Source organism: Nerophis ophidion, linkage group LG08 (assembly GCF_033978795.1).
Source record: "Nerophis ophidion isolate RoL-2023_Sa linkage group LG08, RoL_Noph_v1.0, whole genome shotgun sequence".
Lineage (NCBI taxonomy): Eukaryota > Metazoa > Chordata > Actinopteri > Syngnathiformes > Syngnathidae > Nerophis > Nerophis ophidion.
In genome coordinates, this window is record NC_084618.1 from 7697082 (window position 1) to 7718034 (window position 20953).

The 20953-nt window shown below is 41.8% G+C and overlaps 1 protein-coding gene across 1 annotated transcript in view; it reads left to right on the forward strand.

Annotated features, from left to right (window-relative positions):
- oat (ornithine aminotransferase) overlaps positions 1–20953 on the forward strand; it is a 34928-nt gene that overhangs the window by 11167 nt on the left and 2808 nt on the right. The window contains exons 3-9 of the mRNA XM_061907578.1: positions 5370–5594; positions 5660–5755; positions 5828–5955; positions 9760–9882; positions 14641–14769; positions 14865–14978; positions 17708–17852. Coding sequence (XP_061763562.1) covers positions 5370–5594; positions 5660–5755; positions 5828–5955; positions 9760–9882; positions 14641–14769; positions 14865–14978; positions 17708–17852 — 960 coding nt within the window. The remainder of the gene's footprint in view (positions 1–5369; positions 5595–5659; positions 5756–5827; positions 5956–9759; positions 9883–14640; positions 14770–14864; positions 14979–17707; positions 17853–20953) is intronic.

The following is a 20953-nucleotide window of genomic DNA, read 5'->3' on the forward strand; positions in this document are numbered from 1 at the left end:
CCGGAGGGTCTTGTGAGATGACGCTGGCTGCTGCAAGATCATTATTATGAAAATATGACCGAGAGGAAGGCGAGAAACACTTTTTATTTCAACAGACTCTCGCGCCGTACCTTCCGTCAAAACTCTAAAGGCCGACTGCACATTTCCTATCTTCACAATAAAAGCCCTGCTTCATGCTGCCTGCGCTAACTAAATACAGAGTCTCGGAAAACTGGCGCGCACAAGCGATCCCTCAGAAAGCTGGCGTGCACATCGCTTGTGCACGCCAGCTTTCCGAGACTCTTATTTTGTTAGCGCAGGCAGCATGAAGCAGGGCTTTTATTGTGAAGATAGGAAATGTGCAGTCGGCCTTTAGAGTTTTGACGGAAAGGACGGCGCGAAAGTCTGTTGAAATAAAAAGTGTTTCTCGCCTTCCTCTCTGTCATGTTTTCATAATAATGAACTGGCAGCAGCCAGCCAGCGTCATCTCACAAGACCCTCGGGTGCCGTGAATGTCAATCAAGCAAGCTACGGAATTTGCCGCCAATGTTTTTCTTGTAAAGTGTATGGAAGCTGGATGAATTAGATGCCAAAAACCAACCACTTTCATGTGGTATTGTACAGAAAGGACAACTTTTTTTCTCCTCCATTTGAAAATGTGGGCGTTATCATCATTACTGTCTGATTCCAATCAATGCAAGTCATCAGAATCAGGTAATACACCAATTTATATTCTTGTCTTTGTGAAAGAAAGACATCTATATGTGTTACACATGCTTGTATTATCATTAAACACATTTAACTTGTTTACAAAAATGTCTCTTTCATAAATAAATAAATATAAATGATATATATAAATGAGGTAGATCCCCTCGAGTTGGTCAATTGAAAAGTAGCTCGCCTGCAGAAAAAGTGTGGGCACCACTGAAGTAAGGCAACAATGTTCAAAGCCAAGGGGTTGTTTGTGGAACATAGCTCTTGAAAAATAGACCAAAAAGACATAATGAAAAACTGTAATGTTGATATGAATGAAGTATTTTTCCTAAATATATGTATAATGTTTTTTTTGCCTTTTTATTAGCCTATTTACCGTATTTTTCAGAGTATAAGGCGCTCCGGAGTATAAGGCCCACCTGCCGAAAATGCGTAATAAAGAAGGAAAAAAAAAACATAGTCTCACCGGAGTTTAAGTCACATTTTTTGGGGAAATTTATTTGATAAAACCCAACACCATGAATTAGGGCTGGGCAATATATCAATATATACTATATATCGCTGCTTTGTCTCTGTGCGATACAGAAAATGACTATATTATAATGTTCGAGTGTACCTTCTGACGCAGTTGTTTTTAGCTGCGGGCATTCAAGCCCTTCTCACGCTTTCCCGTCTCTCCTCACAGACAAGCAGGCGCACATTCCTTAGTACGTCATATACGTGTCCACCCTCGTAGAGCAGAGAGGTAGCGGCGTGGCTAACGTTAGCTGTGATGCTAGCGGGTTGTTGCGAGAGAAAGAAGGTGCGAATCTCGTAACAAATGAAGGAATAAATTAATTCCCAATAAAAACAGCAGGGTTTCCATCGTCTGGCGGTGGTTCGGCTTCAAGTGGGAATATGTCGAACAGACAACCGTAATTTGTCAAGTGTGGGGAAAATGCGATGCTATAAAAAGTAGCATTATTGTGTAAATGTAGCATCATTTGAAAAGTCACTCGCTAGAGAATGAAGAGAATTTCATAACCTTAGTAACATACCACATAGTGAAGGACAAATACTATTTGATTTCCTATTATCCAGCTCATTTTTATTACCGTGTGTCGGTAAGGTGGGCGGGGTTGGGGGCGCGGGGGTGTAGAATATATTCAGGAAGTGTATCAAATACAAAGGATTCTGGGTATTTGTTGTGTTGCGTTTATGTTGTGTTACTGTGAGGATGTTCTCCCGAAATGTTTGTCAATCTTGTATCGTGTGGCTTCACAGCGTGGCGCATATTGGTAAGTGTTAAAGTTGTTTATATCACAACCATTAGTGTACTCTGTATCACCCAGTATGCCTTTCAATCTTGTACGTGTAATTGCGGAAACTGCACACATTTTCCTGGACCAACAATCGGTTCGTACATGTTGTTGAAGGTGTCTAAGGCAATAGCTTCACAGCACGCCCATATTCTTGTCATCAGGATGATCGCTAATGGATAATCGCGAGAACGTTTGTGGCTCCAATTGTCTTCGATACTCTGTGAAACAGGTTTGAATATCTCTGTGAGTGGTAAAGGCGGCCGACCTCTGATGTATTTCAGCGGGCGGGTACGGTCCTGATAAAATGTTAGTTCGGGTGGACGGCGGGTGGATGAAGACTTTGGTGATGCGGTTGCGGATGTTATAATTGCCTATCCGCGCATTTCTAGTAGACACATATAATCATCATATTGCTGTGATTATATGCATCAAGTGTTCATTCAAGGCCAAGGCAAAATATTGTAATATATATCGCGATATGGCCTAAAAATATCACGATATTAAAAAAAGGCAATATCGCCCAGCTCTACCAAGAATACACATTTGAAAGGACATTTTTAAATGGTAAATGGGTTGTACTTGAATGAGGAGTTGTTTACTGATACTGATGGCGGTCTATGACTTGGCTTCCAAAAGAACCTTAATGTCCTTGATCCCTTGCTCTGCTGCCAGAGGGATTTTTTTTTACCTTCAGGGTACTCAAAGCGCTTTGACACAATATCTTCACATTCACCCATTTTCACACACTGGGGGAGGGAGCTGCCATGCAAGGCGCTAACCAGCACCCATCAGGAGCAAGGGTGAAGCGTCTTGCTCAAGGACACAACGGACGTGACGAGGTTGGTACTAGGTGGGGATTGAACCAGGGACCCTCGGGTTGCGCACGGCCCCGCCGTCCCAATTTAAAATAAATAAAGAATAGTGAACAACAGGATGAATAAGTGTACGTTATATGACACATAAATAACCAACTGAGAAGGTGCCTGGTATGTTAACGTAACATATTATGGTAAGAGTCATTCAAATAACTATAACATATAGAACATGCTATACGTTTTCCAAACAATCCGTCACTCCTAATCGCTAAATCCGATGAAATCGTATACGTCTAGTCTCTTACGTGATTGAGCTAAATAATATTTTTTGATATTTTACGGTAATGTGTTGATAATTTCACACATAAGTCACTCCTGAGTGTAAGTCGCACCCCTGGCCAAACTACGAAAAAAAACTGCGACTTATAGTCCGAAAAGTCCGGTATTAACAAATATCATGATGACATCAGTAACAATCAATCAATCAATGTTTACTTATATAGCCCTAAATCACTAGTGTCTCAAAGGGCTGCACAAACCACTACGACATCCTCGGTAGGCCCACATAAGGGCAAGGAAAACTCCCACCCAGTGGGACGTCGGTGACAATGATGACTATGAGAACCTTGGAGAGGAGGAAAGCAATGGATGTCGAGCGGGTCTAACATGATACTGTGAAAGTTCAATCCATAATGGATCCAACACAGCAGCGAGAGTCCCGTTCACAGTGGAGCCAGCAGGAAACCATCCCAAGCAGAGACGGATCAGCAGCGCAGGGATGTCCCAAGCCGATACACAGGCAAGCGGTCCATCCTGGGTCCCGACTCTGGACAGCCAGTACGGCATCCATGGCCACCGGATAGGACCGGACCGCCTCCACAAGGGAGAGTGGGACATACGAGATAAAGAAAAGAAACGGCAGATCAACTGGTCTAAAAAGGGAGTCTATTTAAAGGCTAGAGTATACAAATGAGTTTTAAGGTGAGACTTAAATGCTTCTACTGAGGTGGCATCTCGAACTGTTACCGGGAGGGCATTCTAGAGTACTGGAACCCGAATCAATCAATCAATCAAACAATGTTTACTTATATAGCCCTAAATCACTAGTGTCTCAAAGGGCTGCACAAACCACTACGACATCCTCGGTAGGCCCACATAAGGGCAAGGAAAACTCACACCCAGTGGGACGTCGGTGACAATGATGACTATGAGAACCTTGGAGAGAGGAAAGCAATGGATGTCGAGCGGGTCTAACATGATACTGTGAAAGTTCAATCCATAATGGATCCAACACAGCAGCGAGAGTCCCGTTCACAGTGGAGCCAGCAGGAAACCATCCCAAGCGGAGACGGATCAGCAGCGCAGGGATGTCCCAAGCCGATACACAGGCAAGCGGTCCATCCTGGGTCCCGACTCTGGACAGCCAGTACGTCATCCATGGCCACCAGATCGGACCGGACCCCCTCCACAAGGGAGAGTGGGACATCGGAGAAAAAGAAAAGAAACGGCAGATCAACTGGTCTAAAAAGGGAGTCTATTTAAAGGCTAGAGTATACAAATGAGTTTTAAGGTGAGACTTAAATGCTTCTACTGAGGTGGCATCTCGAACTGTTACCGGGAGGGCATTCTAGAGTACTGGAACCCGAATCAATCAATCAATCAATCAAACAATGTTTACTTATATAGCCCTAAATCACTAGTGTCTCAAAGGGCTGCACAAACCACTACGACATCCTCGGTAGGCCCACATAAGGGCAAGGAAAACTCACACCCAGTGGGACGTCAGTGACAATGATGACTATGAGAACCTTGGAGAGAGGAAAGCAATGGATGTCGAGCGGGTCTAACATGATACTGTGAAAGTTCAATCCATAATGGATCCAACACAGTCGCGAGAGTCCAGTCCAAAGCGGATCCAACACAGCAGCGAGAGTCCCGTTCACAGCGGAGCCAGCAGGAAACCATCTCAAGCGGAGGCGGATCAGCAGCGCAGAGATGTCCCCAGCCAATACACAGGCAAGCAGGACATGGCCACCGGATCGGACCGGACCGCCTCCACAAGGGAGAGTGGGACATAGAAGAAAAAGAAAAGAAACTGCAGATCAACTGGTCTCAAAAGGGAGTCTATTTAAAGGCTAGAGTATACAAATGAGTTTTAAGGTGAGACTTAAATGCTTCTACTGAGGTGGCATCTCAAACTGTTACCGGGAGGGCATTCCAGAGAACTGGAGCCCGAAATGAAAACGCTCTATAGCCCGCAGACTTTTTTTGGGCTTTGGGAATCACTAATAAGCCGGAGTCCTTTGAACGCAGATTTCTTGCCGGGACATATGGTACAATACAATCGGCAAGATAGGCTGGAGCTAGACCGTGTAGTATTTTATACGTAAGTAGTAAAACCTTAAAGTCACATCTTAAGTGCACAGGAAGCCAGTGCTGGTGAGCCAGTATAGGCGTAATATGATCAAACTTTCGTGTTCTGTTCCTTTTACAGTTTTTAACCAAAACATGGTAGCAGAAGATCGAGTCTAATCGAGTACACTCATCCACTTATCCTTAGGCATCTTTGTGTGGGACGTGGAAGGCAACCGCTACTTTGACTTCCTCAGCGCCTACAGTGCCGTCAACCAGGGCCACTGCCACCCCAAGATCATTGCTGCCCTCAACGCCCAGGCCTCCAAGCTCACCCTGACCTCCAGAGCCTTTTACAACGACATCCTGGGGGAGTACGAGGAGTTCGTCACCAACATGTTTGGTTACGACAAAGTCCTACCCATGAACACCGGTAAGGAACAAGCAGCCCTCGCTCAAATCATATCTTTGCCATGATCACCGGTGTTTTTTCTGTAGGTGTGGAAGGTGGCGAGACGGCCTGTAAGCTGGCTCGTAAATGGGCTTACAACGTGAAGGGTACCCCGCAAGACAAAGCCAAGATCGTCTTTGCAGGTGAGAAGCTTTACCAGGGGTTCGCTTTTATTGGCTGTGAAACACTAACTGTTCTGTGTTTATTTGTACCAGCTGGGAACTTTTGGGGTCGTACCTTGGCAGCCATCTCCAGCTCCACCGACCCCACTTGCTACGAAGGGTTTGGCCCCTTAATGCCGGGCTTTGAGCTGGTTCCGTTCAATGACATTCCAGCACTGGAGGTGCTGTTGTTTTCACACCATGACAACTTGTATAACCATTAGCCTGTTGTATAAGTGACGGCCAAATTGTCGGACTGTAACCAAGAGGCAGGCTTTTGCACCTAAGAGTAAAGTCTAATCTGTGGAATTAATATGGTAATGGATGATAGCAGCTCTAGACCGAACCAATGTTTACTCTTACTCTAAATCCAAAGGCGTCGCAGTCTTGCTCAACGACCGGCTGTCTTTTTCTGTGTATTTTATCATCTTAAACAGTGCTTGTTTCACAATACATGATCTCCTCAAACCTGCTGACCACAAACTGACAAAGCATGTAAACAGGACCCTATTGACCGTGTTATCTTAGGCCATGTCCACACGAACACAGATACTTGATAAACGCGTACTTATCTCTGCGTTTAGGCCTCTTGTCCACACGCAGACACATACTTTTTAAAGTGCAGAGTTCCCAAACTCTCAACTCAGCGTATGCGTGTACACGGCACAAACGGAGACTTGTGACGACGTCACTGTTGTGCGCTGTCATTTCCAAACTCAACAACACTGCCTTACTGGCTTTAAACACACTTTAAGAAGAATTAATGTATGTGTGAATGTAAACATGCTGCTCTTTTCACTCAACGTTAATAACAAAGACACATCAAAACAGGCTTTACGACATTTCCGCCGGCGCAAATGACGGTAAGCTCTTTCTTTCTTTATTTCTTTCTTTAGTTTATTTCGAACATGAACACACTTACAGCGTAATACATTACACAATTTCATATCATTCACTTTACATCGTGTTCAAAAAGGAGTGGAAAGAAGCAAAGCTTATTTGATCCCACCCCTTTCCCACTTCAAAACGTTTGCAAATATATACATCATTTACTGGCCTTTTTATAATATTTTGGATATAATCGCTGTCGAACCTGCAGCTGATGGGACAAGTTTGACCAGCAAGACTTTTTTGCTCTGCGTCATAAGAAAGGTGAAATATTATCTTGTGTTTTTTAGTCCTTGTTTAACAACAAATCATGAAGGTAACTTGCGTGTTTTGCTTCCGTTTTCAGAATCAGAAATACTTTATTAATCCCCGAAGGGAAATTTAAAATTTTCAGCATAATCCCATTCAAGATCAAACCTTACAGGTAGACAGAAGAGGAAGACGGAGCCGGGCGAGACCGTGCTCTTGCGTAAAAAGCGACCAAGCAACTAAAAAAACAACAACAATGTAGCATCCACTTTGTGTGTACTGATGTTAAAGACAATATACCGTATTTCCTTGAATTGCCGATGGGCTTTTAGTATGCGCCTGCCTTGACTAACTGCCGCTTCGCAAAATAATTCGCACATGCTTAGTATTACCGCCTGGTCAAACTCGTGACGTCACGAGTGACACTTCCCCTGTCATCATTTTCAAAATGAAGGAGGCTGATTTCAATACCGGTAATTTGAAATCGCATAAAGGGAAGAAGATTAAAAGCTATTCAGTAGGATTTAAGGTCCAAGCTTACATCACACTCAAATTTTTACTGCATGCCTTTGGTAAGTGCCGGAGTGAGAAGAGGTTTTAAACTGATTAGCACATGCCTACTTTTACCGCATGCCTTTGGTAAGCGCAGGAGTGAGAAGAGGTTTTAAATTAATTAGCCCCCTGGCGGCAATTCAAGGAAATACGGTACACTTCCTTACACATTTGTACTATATCCATGATTAAATGTTTTGTAGTTCCATGACAGTTTTGCAGCGGGACACGCATGTCTGTGTGCCTTTTTATATACAGGCACTTAAAACACGCATAAGGGTTTCCCTGGCTTTTTAGTGTGGCTGATTCGAGAAATAATGGACACTTCACTCACTGCACATGTAATACAAACCCCGTTTCCATATGAGTTGGGAAATTGTGTGAAATGTAAATATAAACGGAATACAATGATTTGTTAATCATTTTGAACCCATATTCAATTGAATGCACTATAAAGATAAGATATTTGATGTTTAAACTCAAACTTTATATTTTTTTTTTGTGCAAAAAATTAACTTAAATTTCATGGCTGCAACATGTGCCAAAGTAGTTGGGAAAGGGCATGTTCACCAGTGTATTACATCACCTTTTTTTTTTTAACAACACTCAAACGTTTGGGAACTGAGGAAACAAATTGTTGAAGCTTTGAAAGTGTAATTCTTTCCCATTCTTGTTTTATGTGGAGCTTCATTCGTTCAACAGTCCAGGGTTTCCGCTGTCGTATTTTCGCTTCATAACGCGCCACACATTTTTGATGGGAGACAGGTCTGGACTGTAGGCGGGCCACGAAAGTCCCGCACTCTTTTTTTTTTTTACGAAGCCACGCTGTTGTAACATCTGCTGAATGTGGCTTGGCATTGTCTTGCTGAAATAAGCAGAGGCGTCCATGAAAAAGACGGCACTTAGATGGCAGCATATGTTGTTCCAAAACCTGTATGTACATTTCAGCATTAATGGTGCCTTCACAGATGTGTAAGTTACCCATGCCTTGGGAACTAATGCACCCCCATACCATCACAGATGCTGGCTTTTGAACTTTGCGTCAATAACAGTCTGGATTGTTCGCTTCCCCTTTGGTCCGGATGACACGATGTTGAATATTTCCATAAACAATTTGAAATGTGGACTGGTCAGACCACAGAACACTTTTCCACTTTGCATCAGTCCATCTTAGATGATCTCGGGCCCAGAGAAGCTGGCGGTGTTTCTGGATGTTGTTGATAAATGGCTTTCGCTTTGCATAGTAGAGCTTTAACTTGCACTTACAGATGTAGCGACCACTGTATTTAGTGACAGTGGTTTTCTGAAGTGTTCCTGAGCCCATGTGGTGATATCCTTTAGAGATTGATGTCGGTTTTTGATACAGTGCCGTCTGAGGGATCGAAGGTCACGGTCATTCAGTGTTGGCTTCCGGCTATGCCGCTTATGTAGAGTGATTTCTCCAGAATCTCTGAACCTTTTGATGATATTATGGACTGTAGATGTTGAAATCCCTAAATTTATTGCAATTGCACTTTGAGAAACGTTGGTCTTAAACTGTTTGACTATTTGTTCATGCAGTTGTGGACAAAGGGGTGTACCTCACCCCATCCTTTCTTGTGAAAGACTGAGCATTTTTTGGGAAGCTGTTTTTATACCCAATCATGGCACCCACCTGTTCCCAATTAGCCTGCACACCTGTGGGATGTTCCAAATAAGTGTTGGATGAGCATTCCTCAACTCTATCAGTATTTATTGCCACCTTTCCTAACTTCTTTGTCACGTGTTGCTGGCATCAAATTCTAAAGTTAATGATTATTTGCAACAACAACAAAAATGTTCATCAGTTTGAACATCAACTATGTTGTCTTTGTAGCATATTCAACTGAATATGGGTTGAAAAAGATTTGCAAATCATTGTATTCTGTTTATATTTACATCTAACACAATTTCCCTTCTCATATGGAAACTAGGTTTGTACATCACCATGTTGCTTAGTGTTGGGTTTCAGCAGCATTTCCTCTTTAATAATGTTCCCAGGGCTCTGTGTAGTTGCAGGATGGTTTTAAAGATAATGTACATTTTTACATCTAAAGGCGGTCAAAATAAACATAATAGGAGGTCTAATTCCACCAAGTTAGCTATTGCTGCTTTTTTCAGGCTTCTGATTGGACAAAATGTGTATGTATGCCTTTGTGTGAAGACATAGACAGTTTTGAAACCACTTGTGTGGATGGAGAATGTTTTTACCCCAAATATGTGTTTTTGAAACTGTTTGTGACATGGCCTTAGCTTGACCTGTTTTCTCTCTGGTGCAGCAAGCCCTTCAGGACCCACACGTCGCAGCCTTCATGGTGGAGCCCATCCAGGGCGAGGCTGGGGTAGTGGTGCCTGACGAGGGCTACCTGACCAAAGTCAGAGAGCTTTGCAGTCGACACAATGTGAGTGATTTTATTGGTATTTTATGTGAGTATTAAAAAAAGTTATATTAAAAACGCACATCAACATTCCTTACTTAATTTGAAAAAATATGAATAAAGGGGTCCTAAAAAGGCACACAGGGAACCCTTTTTAGTTGTAATTGTAAAAATAAACTACATTTGTTAAGATTGAATTAATTTATTTGTGATAATAAAGCAGGTGCTAGCTGTTCATACTCATAAACACATCATAATGGGACTGTCTGTGAATGTAGCTTGTTTTTCCAACTCTACACAGCAGATGGCATCGTAGCTCCACTTCTCAACACGCCTTGTACGCACCTGGTCTGCCAGAGAATAAGAGGACACAGCAGAAGGGCTCTGTGTAGGAATGTAAAATTTCATATCGCGGTTATTGGGACCAAAATGATCACAGCTGTCATTATCACAGAATTGCTGAGTGTGCTTGATTATACACACGCTGAAATATTTTAACCAAGTTTTATTTCAAAATAATTAGACACTAAGGCTGCATGATTAATCGACATTGAGGTTTTAGTGCGATAACGTAATCGCAAGAGGCTGAGGTTGTTTTTTTTTCCCCCCCTCCATCCATCATCTTCCGCTTATCCGAGGTCGGGTCGCGGGGGCAACAGCCTAAGCAGGGAAACCCAGACTTCCCTCTCCCCAGCCACTTCGTCTAGCTCTTCCCGCATTGGCATTTGAGTGACAGACATGTTGGCCAATTAGATTTGTTGCGCTTCGCGTGTCTTTGTCTCGCACTTCAAACTCGGAGAAATAGGTCTCACTCCGTGCATCGCTTTCAGCAGTGGTCCCCAACCACTGGGCCGCGGCCTGGTAGAAGAATTTTTTATAAAGAATTTTTTATAAAAAAACAAAACATTTTTTTTATTTATATTTTTTTAATTAAATCAACATAAAAAACACAATATACACTTACAATTAGTGCACCAATGACAAAAACCTCCCCTTTTCATGACAAAAACCTCCCTTTTTCATGACAAAGAAGAAAAAACACAAAAAAAAGGACCCCCCCGGCCCGCGGGACAGATTAAGCGTTGACCGGTCCGCGGATAAAAAAAAGGTTGGGGACCACTGGCTTTCAGCACCCGAGTGCATTTATTTAACAGTAGAATTAAATGAAAGCAGTAAGGCGGCCCTTTTTTTTTTTTTTTTTAAGTCACTCACAATCTTTGTTTCGCTTCATAATGCGCCACACATTTTCGATGGGAGACAGGTCTGGACTGTAGGCGGGCCACGAAAGTCCCGCACTCTTTTTTTTAATTTTTTTTACGAAGCCACGCTGTTGTAACACGTGCTGAATGTGGCTTGGCATTGTCTTGCTGAAATAAGCAGGGGCGTCCATGAAAAAGACGGCACTTGGATGGCAGCATATGTTGTTCCAAAACCTGTATGTACACACACAGGAAGCACAGAAGGAGAGCCTCGCTACTCGCTAGGGAGAAGTTTCGCAAAGCAATATAAGCCCATCAACAGACCTCCTTCGTCTTAACCCTCCACCTTGGTTTTAGAATGTAGTCCAATGTCAAAGTGTTAAAAATACGTCCCTAGGTATTTTCATATGTCGCTCACCGTTTACAGGCAGTGACACAAAGCAGAAGCGACAAATGTTTGTTTACTTTGTGACAATGATGACGCACGGGATGTTCCAATTTGCTTGGGCTTCTTTTGTTGTCGTTTCTAAAGCGTGTGTACTCTTTGGGGGGGAGAAAAGGCCGTTGCACGTTGATCTCTCGTGTGTTTCCAGAGACAAGAAGATGGAAAAGAGTGAATGTAATGTACATACATTTCACAAAAATGTTTGATTGATTGATTGAAACTTTTATTAGTAGATTGCACAGTACATATTCCGTACAATTGACCACTAAATGGTAACACCCGAATAAGTTTTTCAACTTGTTTAAGTCCATGTCCATGTAAATAAATTCATGTATCGCGTTGTTGCCTTACCGATGAGGCAGAAAACAAGGAAGGCGTTGTTCAGAAGCAATAAACTACGGTAGCTTCAACCGCAGTGCTGGCTTGTTGTAAGCAGCAGAGAAAACATAATTAACAAACCATTGAAAATGTGGATATTGTGGCCACGTTTCTGCATTTATAAAACACATTACGTGAAATGTAATTCAATCATCAATCTATGTTTGTTTATGTAGTACTAAGTCACAAGTGTCTCAAAAGGCTGCTTAAAAGCCGCTACGACATCCTCGGTAGAACCCACATAATGTGGGATGTTCCAAATAAGTGTTAAAAATTCTAAAATATTTACGTGGAACAGCAACGGATGAACATCTGAACAAAACCATGAGTGTCAATATGAAGACTCAATAATTAAGCATATTTCTTACATTTTGTAGTTTTCTCTGTGTTTTCTGCCATCGTTTTTAGCAGGCGTAGTGCAATGTTGGAAATATGAAAAATCAACAATTACTGTATTTTTCGGAGTATAAGTCGCACCGGCCGAAAATGCATAATAAAGAAGGAAAAAACATAAATACGTCGCACTGGAGTTTAAGTCGCATTTTTGGGGGACATTTTAATTGATAAAATCCAACACCAAGAATAGACATTTGAAAGGCAATTTAAAATAAATAAAGAATAGTGACCAACAAGCTGAATAAGTGTACGTTATATGAGGCATAAATAACCAACTGAGAAGGTGCCTGCTATGTTAACGTAACATATTATGGTAAGAATCATTCAAATAACTATAACTTATGGAACATGCTATAAGTTTACCAAACAATCTGTCACTTCTAATCGATAATTCCGATGAAATCTTCTTCCTCGATGTCGCTTCTAAACAACTCTGCCAACTCCAAAGGTATGCGCCGCTTCCTCTTGTCGTTTTCTGCTGCATATTTCACTACGTCCAGCTTGTAATCTGCAGTACATGATTTCCTTTTCGGTGCCATTTTTGTTCAGCCCTTCTCAGTTTTTATAAATTACCGCCAACGATGAAATGATCCATTTTAATAGCTACGGCAGTAGCATATAGCAGTTAGCGTTTTATGACCCACAATGCACTTCTGCCATGACCCTCCCCCGAAGAATTCTTATTGGTTGACGTGTGTGTGACGATTGCTGACATTTTCTTCGTCTCTTCTGCGATTTTTTTTTTTTTTACGGTAATGTGTTAATAATTCCACACAAGTCGCTGCGACTTATAGTCTGAAAAATACGGTAAGCATATTCTTTACTTTTTATAGGTTTCTCTCTGTTTTTGTCCATCGTTTTTAGCAGACATATTGCAATGTTGGAAATGTCTCCTCTCCTTCGATATCCTAGAGAGGTCCCCGAAGTCACTTCATTTGGAGCGCTGTACGGCACTCACCCCGTTACATGATGGAGAATTTGGACACCACACAATTGACGTAAACGCGCAAAGGGCTAAAGCAAGGGGGAAGGGCGTGTGTTTGGATTGAGCCGAAAGCATCGCTTTTCTCAGCAAACAAAGTGCTGTTCTCATCCCCCCCCCCCACTCCATTTTGCTTCTGACATTAACAACACACAAAGAAGCGACCGTGTTCATTTGTGTATCTAAACATCCATCCATCATCTTACGCTTATCCGAGGTCGGGTCGCGGGGGCAGCAGCCTAAGCAGGGAAGCCCAGACTTCCCTCTCCCCAGCCACTTCGTCCAGCTCTTCCCGGGGGATCCCGAGGCGTTCCCAGGCCAGCCGGGAGACATAATCTTCCCAACGTGTCCTGGGTCTTCCTTGGACGTGCCCTAAACACCTCCCTAGGGAGGCGTTCGGGTGGCATCCTGACCAGATGCCCGAACCACCTCATCTGGCTCCTCTCGATTTGGAGGAGCAGCGGCTTTACGTTGAGCTCCTCCCGGATGGCAGAGCTTCTCACCCTATCTCTAAGGGAGAGACCCGCCACCCGGCGGAGGAAACTCATTTCGGCCGCTTGTACCCGTGATCTTATCCTTTCGGTCATGACCCAGAGCTCATGACCATAGGTGAGGATGGGAACGTAGATCGACCTGTAAATTGAGAGCTTTGCCTTCCGGCTCAGCTCCTTCTTCACCACAACGGATCGGTACAACGTCCGCATTACTGTAGACGCCGCACCGATCCGCCTGTTGATCTCACGATCCACTCTTCCCTCACTCGTGAACAAGACTCCTAGGTACTTGAACTCCTCCACTTGGGGCAGGGTCTCCTCCCCAACCCGGAGATGGCACTCCACCCTTTTCCGAGCGAGAACCATGGACTCGGACTTGGAGGTGCTGATTCTCATTCCGGTCGCTTCACACTCGGCTGCGAACCGATCCAGCGAGAGCTGAAGATCCCGGCCAGATGAAGCCATCAGGACTACATCCTCTGCAAAAAGCAGAGATCTAATCCCGTGGCCACCAAACCGGATCCCCTCAACGCCTTGGCTGCGCCTAGAAATTCTGTCCATAAAAGTTATGAACAGAATCGGTGACAAAGGACAGCCTTGGCGGAGTCCAACATTCACTGGAAACGTGTTTTGCTTTTCACATTTGTTGCTCATTTCTTTACTCCGGGGGCATTCAATTATGCAAATTAGACAATGTCATCCATTATTAGCAATTACTTGTTTTGTCACCCTTAACCAAAGCTTATGTTGGCTCACAGTAACTTTCATTGGGTGGCTTGTAGTGTCGTTATTGTACTAAATATATCAAAGCAAACACGCATGCTTTGTGGAGAGGAGGGAATCCCATGGTACATTTGCGTATTTTCAATCTGTAAAAACTGTCATCAGGTGCTGTGGATTGCCGACGAGGTCCAGACAGGCCTGGCCCGCACGGGGCGGCGTCTGGCTGTGGACCACGAGCAGGTGCGTCCAGATGTAGTCATCTTGGGAAAGGCTCTTTCGGGAGGAGTTTACCCCGTAAGTTAATGCTGCCGCGTGTCTTCATTTTTTCATGTTGTTGATTGAAAAGAAAATTGATTTTTTTGCGGTCGTGCAACTTCCCTGTGTGGCAGGTGTCTGCCGTGTTGTGTGACGATGAGATCATGCTGACCATCAAGCCCGGGGAGCACGGGTCCACGTACGGAGGTAACCCCATCGCGTGTCGAGTGGCCATCGCCGCCCTCCAGGTCAGTATTGATCCCCACGTTTACTCACACAGCACTAATGTGTGTCCCTGCGGCCAACTTTGTGCAATATCAAGATTCAAGATTGTTTATTGTCATATGCACGGTTAAACAGACAGTTTGCCGTACAATGAAAGTCTTACTCTGCTAGTCCACCCTTCAACAAGTCACATGGTACTTAAAAAAAAAAAAAAAAAAATGTATATACAAGGCACAGTAAGTAATGATCCCCAAAAACACAAAAAATGGCTTATGAAATAATCATATGTGAGTGTACCCTTCATTTACAATTTATGGTAACACTATTAAACTACAGTTTACTATAATGATGGCCGCATCAGCATCTTTTTAGAAGGATTTAAAGACTATTAGATGCAATTTTGGGAGTACCAAGTTAAAGTACCAAAGATTGTCACACACTTTGGAACTTTGCACAAACAATCCCTCAAAAAATCCTTGACCGAAAACCACATCACCACCATCAGTTTAGTTCTCCAAAAAATACAGATTGTTAGGACAACATTTCTCAACGAGCTATTGCAAGTTTAGGGATTTTACCATCTACTGTCTGTAAAATCATCAAAAAGTTCAGAGAATCTGGAGAAGTCACCGCACGTAAGCGATGATATTACGGATTTTTGATCCCTCAGGCGGTACTGCATCTAAAACCAACATCAGTGGGTAATGGATATCACACATGGGCTCAGGAACACTTAAAAAAACCACTCAGTAACTACAGTTGGTCGCTACACCTGTAAGTGCAAGTTAGAACTCTACTAGCCAAACCCAATAATCAACAATATCCTAAAACGCCGCCGGCTTGGCTGTGCCCGAGCTCACCTAAGATGGACTGATGCAAAGTGGAAAGGTGTTCTGTGGTCTGACGAGTCCACATTTCAAATTATATTTGGAAAAAGAGGACGTGGTGTCCTCCAGAACAAAGAGGAAAATAACCATTCGGATTGTTATAGGCGCAAAGTTCAAAAGCCAGCATCTGTGATGGTATGGGGGTGTATTAGTGCCCAAGGCATGGGTAACTTACACATCTGTCAAGGCACTATTAATGCTGAAAGGTACATACAGGTTTTGGAGCAACATATGTTGTCATCCAAGCAACGTTATCATGGACGCCCCTGCTTATTTCAGCAAGACAAGTGTTACAACAGTGTGACTTCATAAAAAAAGAGTGCAGGTACTTTCCTGGCCCGCCTGCAGTCCAGACCGGTCTCCCATCGAAAATGTGTGAAGCGTAAAATACGATAGCTGAGACCCCGGACTGGTGAACGACTGAAGCTCTACATAAAACAAGAATGGGAAAGAATTCCACTTGCAAAGCTTCAACAATTAGTTTCCTCAGTTCCCAAATGTTTGAGTGTTGTTAAAAGAAAAGGTGATGTAACACAGTGGTGAACATGCCCTTTCCCAACTACTTTGGCACGTGTTGCAGCCATGAAATTCTAAGTTAATTATTATTTGCAAAAAAAAAAAAAAATGTTTACGAGTTTGAACATCAAATATCTTGTCTTTGTAGTGCATTCAATTGAAAATGGGTTGAACATTATTTGCAAATCATTGGATTCCGTTTATATTTACACATAACACAATTTCCCAACTCATATGGAAACGTGGTTTGTATTTAAAAAAGTATGGAAATAACTTTTGATACCGGTATCGGGACTACCCTAACCAAAGCGTATTTTTATTCACTCAATCACTCTTATCAATTTCCTTGATTTAACCAGGTCAAGACTCATTGAGATTATAATCTCTTTTTCAAGAGCGACCTGACAAAGAGGTCGGCACAAACATTCGGTCTGTGGCTCGTAGATTGAAAAGTTTGTGTTAGGATTAGGGATGCACCGATTAATCGGTAACCGAATATGGGAAAAAAATCCACATTCGGCCTTCGGTGGAATGAGTTAAAAACAAGGCCGAATAGTGGCGTGTGACGCAATATTTTGACGCGGTGATGCAATCAACCAACGTGCAGTGACGTGGTGAAGTTGGGATATGTTGTGTACCTGTATAAGTGTATGAGGTTACAAGCACACACTTATTGAGATTTAGTGGGGCCTCTGTTTACATTATTAGCCTGTTGTGTAGGCTACCTGTATAAGTGTAAGAGGTTACAAGCACACACTTAATTGAGATTTACTTGAGCCTTCTGTTTACATTATTAGCATATCTACTGTGGCTAAGCAGACTTTTGCCAAAAGGACAATAATTCATTTGTTGTGGGTTTATCCACTTTAATGCACTTTATTTTTTTTGGAATGCATGTTTTGTTTGAAGGCCTAATATAAATGAAAAACGTTGTGCTTTTTTTTGAAAAGCAAAGGCTACTGGAATATTAAAAAATGTCAATATTCAATAAATATTACTTTATTTGAAAAACATGTCTAAATATTTATTCTAGGCTATTTATGCAATATTTAAAAAATTATGAAAAACTGCATTCATTATTCGGTATTCGGCCTTCGGCCAAGCGTTTAAATTTTATTCGGCTTCGGCCACAAATTTTCATTTCGGTGCATCCCTAGTTAGGATGGGTCCGTAGACAGAAGTCCGCTGTATTTTCATAGACTTGTTGACATTAATTTGAACATTTACTTCCTGCTTTAATTTCCTGCACAGCCGGTGCCCTCTACGGGGCGACATACCCGCACTGCAAGCTTGTTTTTAATGCAAAGGATCTGTGATATGCTCGTTTTTTAAACTGTTTGTGTTTGCAGGTGATGGAGGAGGAGAAGCTGGCAGAAAACGCGGAGAAGATGGGAAAGTTGCTGCGCAATGAGCTGAGGAAGCTTCCATCAGACATCGTGACCACGGTGCGAGGCAAGGGCCTTCTCAACGCCATTGTCATCAAGGAGACCAAAGGTGCGTGGCATTTCTACTTTGCAAGTAGGGCTGGGCGATATGACCTTTTATTAATATCTCGATATTTTTAGGCCATATCACGATATACAGTATATCGCGTTATTTTGCCGTAGCCTTGAATGAACACTTGATGCGTATAATCCCAGCAGTATGATGATTCTATGTGTCTACATCAAAACATTCTTGTTCATACTGCATTAATATATGCTCATTTTAAACTTTCATGCAGAGAGGGAAATCACAACTAAGTCAATTTAGCAAAACTGTATTTATTTAACAATTATCAAGCAGTGGCACAAACATTCATGTCATTTCCAAAACAGAAAGTGCAAGATTGGCAGAGACATTTTAAAACAAGCTATTAGTGCACTTTTGTGCATGATGTCACTAAGATGACGTATCAAAACAGCACTAAATTAAAGTGCACTTTTTGAACAGAACGCCACTATAATAGTTTAAAACAAATAAAGTGCACTTTTGTGCATGATGTCACACAAGCTTTTTCAATAACTGTCAAATGAAAATGAGCTGCATAATAGGAAATCAAACAATGTATGTCCTAGGGCTGGGCGATATGGCCTTTTATTAATATCTTTTTTTTTGGGCCATATCGCGATACACGATATCTATGGCGATGTTTTGCCGTAGCCTTGAATGAACACTTGATGCATATAATCACAGCACTATGATGATTCTATTTGTCTACATTAAAATATTCTTGTTCATGCTGCATTAATATATGCTCATTTTAAACTTTCATGCAGAGAGGGAAATCACAACTAAGTCAATTTAGCAAAACTGTATTTAACAATTATCAAGCAGTGGCACAAACATTCATGTCATTTCCAAAACAGAAAGTGCAAGATTGTCAGACATTTTTAAAACACGCTATTAGTGCGCTTTTGTGCATGATGTCACTAAGATGACATATCAAAACAGCACTAAATTAAAGTGCACTTTTTGAACAGAACTCCACTATAATAGTTTAAAACAAAGTGCACTTTAGTGCATTATGTCACACAAGATATTTCAATAACTGTCAAATGAAAATGAGCTGCATAATAGGAAATCAAACAATGTATGTCCTAGGGCTGGGCGATATGGCCTTTTATTAATATCTCTATTTTTTGGGCCATATCGCGATACACGATATCTATGGCGATGTTTTGCCGTAGCCTTGAATGAACACTTGATGCATATAATCACAGCAGTATGATGATTCTATGTTTCTACATTAAAATATTCTTGTTCATACTTCATTAATATATGCTACTTTTAAACTTTCATGCAGAGAGGGAAATCCCAACTAAGTCAATTTAGCAAAACTGTATTTATTTAACGATTATTAAGCAGTGGCACAAACATTCATGTCATTTCCAAAACAGAAAGTGCAAGATTGGCAGAGACATTTTAAAACAAGCTATTAGTGCGCTTTTGTGCATGATGTCACTAAGATGACATATCAAAACAACACTAAATTAAAGTGCACTTTTTGAACAGAACACCACTACAATAGTTTAAAACAAATTTAGTGCATGATGTCACACAAGATATTTCAATAACTCAAATAAAAATGAGCTGCATAATAGGAAATCAAACATTGTATGTCCAAGGGCTGGGCGATATGGCCTTTTATTAATATCTCTATTTTTTTTGGGCCATATCGCGATACACGATATCTATGGCGATGTTTTGCCGTAGCCTTGAAAGAACACTTGATGCATATAATAAATAAATGATAAATTGGTTGTACTTGTATAGCGCTTTTCTACCTTCAAGGTACTCAAAGCGCTTTGACACTACTTCCACATTTACCCATTCACACACACATTCACACACTGATGGAGGGAGCTGCCATGCAAGGCGCTAACCAGCACCCATCAGGAGCAAGGGTGAAGTGTCTTGCTCAGGACACAACGGACGTGACGAAGTTGGTACTAGGTGGGATTTGAACCAGGGACCCTCGGGTTGCGCACGGCCATTCTCCCACTGCGCCACGCCGTCCCTAAATCACAGCACTATGATGATTCTATGTTTCCACATTAAAATATTCTTGTTCATGCTGCATTATTATATGCTCATTTTAAACTTTCATGCAGAGAGGGAAATCCCAACTCAGTCAATTTAGCAAAATTGTATCTATTAAACAGTTATAAAGCAGTGGCACAAACATTCATGTCATTTCCAAAACAAAAAGTGCAAGATTTGTTTTAAAACAAGCTATAAGTGCACTTTTGTGCATGATGTCACTAAGATGACATATCAAAACAACACTAAATTAAAGTGCACTTTTTGAACAGAACGCCACTACAATAGTTTAAAACGAATAAAGTACACTTTAGTGCATGATGTCACACAAGATATTTCAATAACTGTCAAATAAAAATGAGCTGCATCATAGGAAATCATTGTATGTCCAAGGGCTGGGCGATATGGCCTTTTATCAATATCTCTATTTTTTTGGGCCATATCGCGATACACGATATCTATGGCGATGTTTTGCCGTAGCCTTGAATGAACACTTGATGCATATAATAAATAAATGATAAATGGGTTGTACTTGTATAGCGCTTTTCTACCTTCAAGGTACTCAAAGCGCTTTGACACTACTTCCACATTTACCCATTCACACACACATTCACACACTGATGGAGGGAGCTGCCATGCAAGGCGCCAACCAGCATCCATCAGGAGCAAGGGACCCTCTGGTTGCGCACGGCCATTCTCCCACTGCGCCACGCCGTCCCTAAATCACAGCACTATGATGATTCTATGTTTCCACATTAAAATATTCTTGTTCATGCTGCATTAATATATGCTCATTTTAAACTTTCATGCAGAGAGGGAAATCACAACTAAGTCAATTTAGCAAAACTGTATTTATTTAACGATTATTAAGCAGTGGCACAAACATTCATGTCATTTCCAAAACAGAAAGTGCAAGATTGGCAGACATTTTAAAAGAACCTATTAGTGCACTTTTGTGCATGATGTCACTAAGATGACGTATCAAAACAGCACTAAATTAAAGTGCACTTTTTGAACAGAACGCCACTATAATAGTTTAAAACAAATAAAGTGCATTTTAGTGCATTATGTCA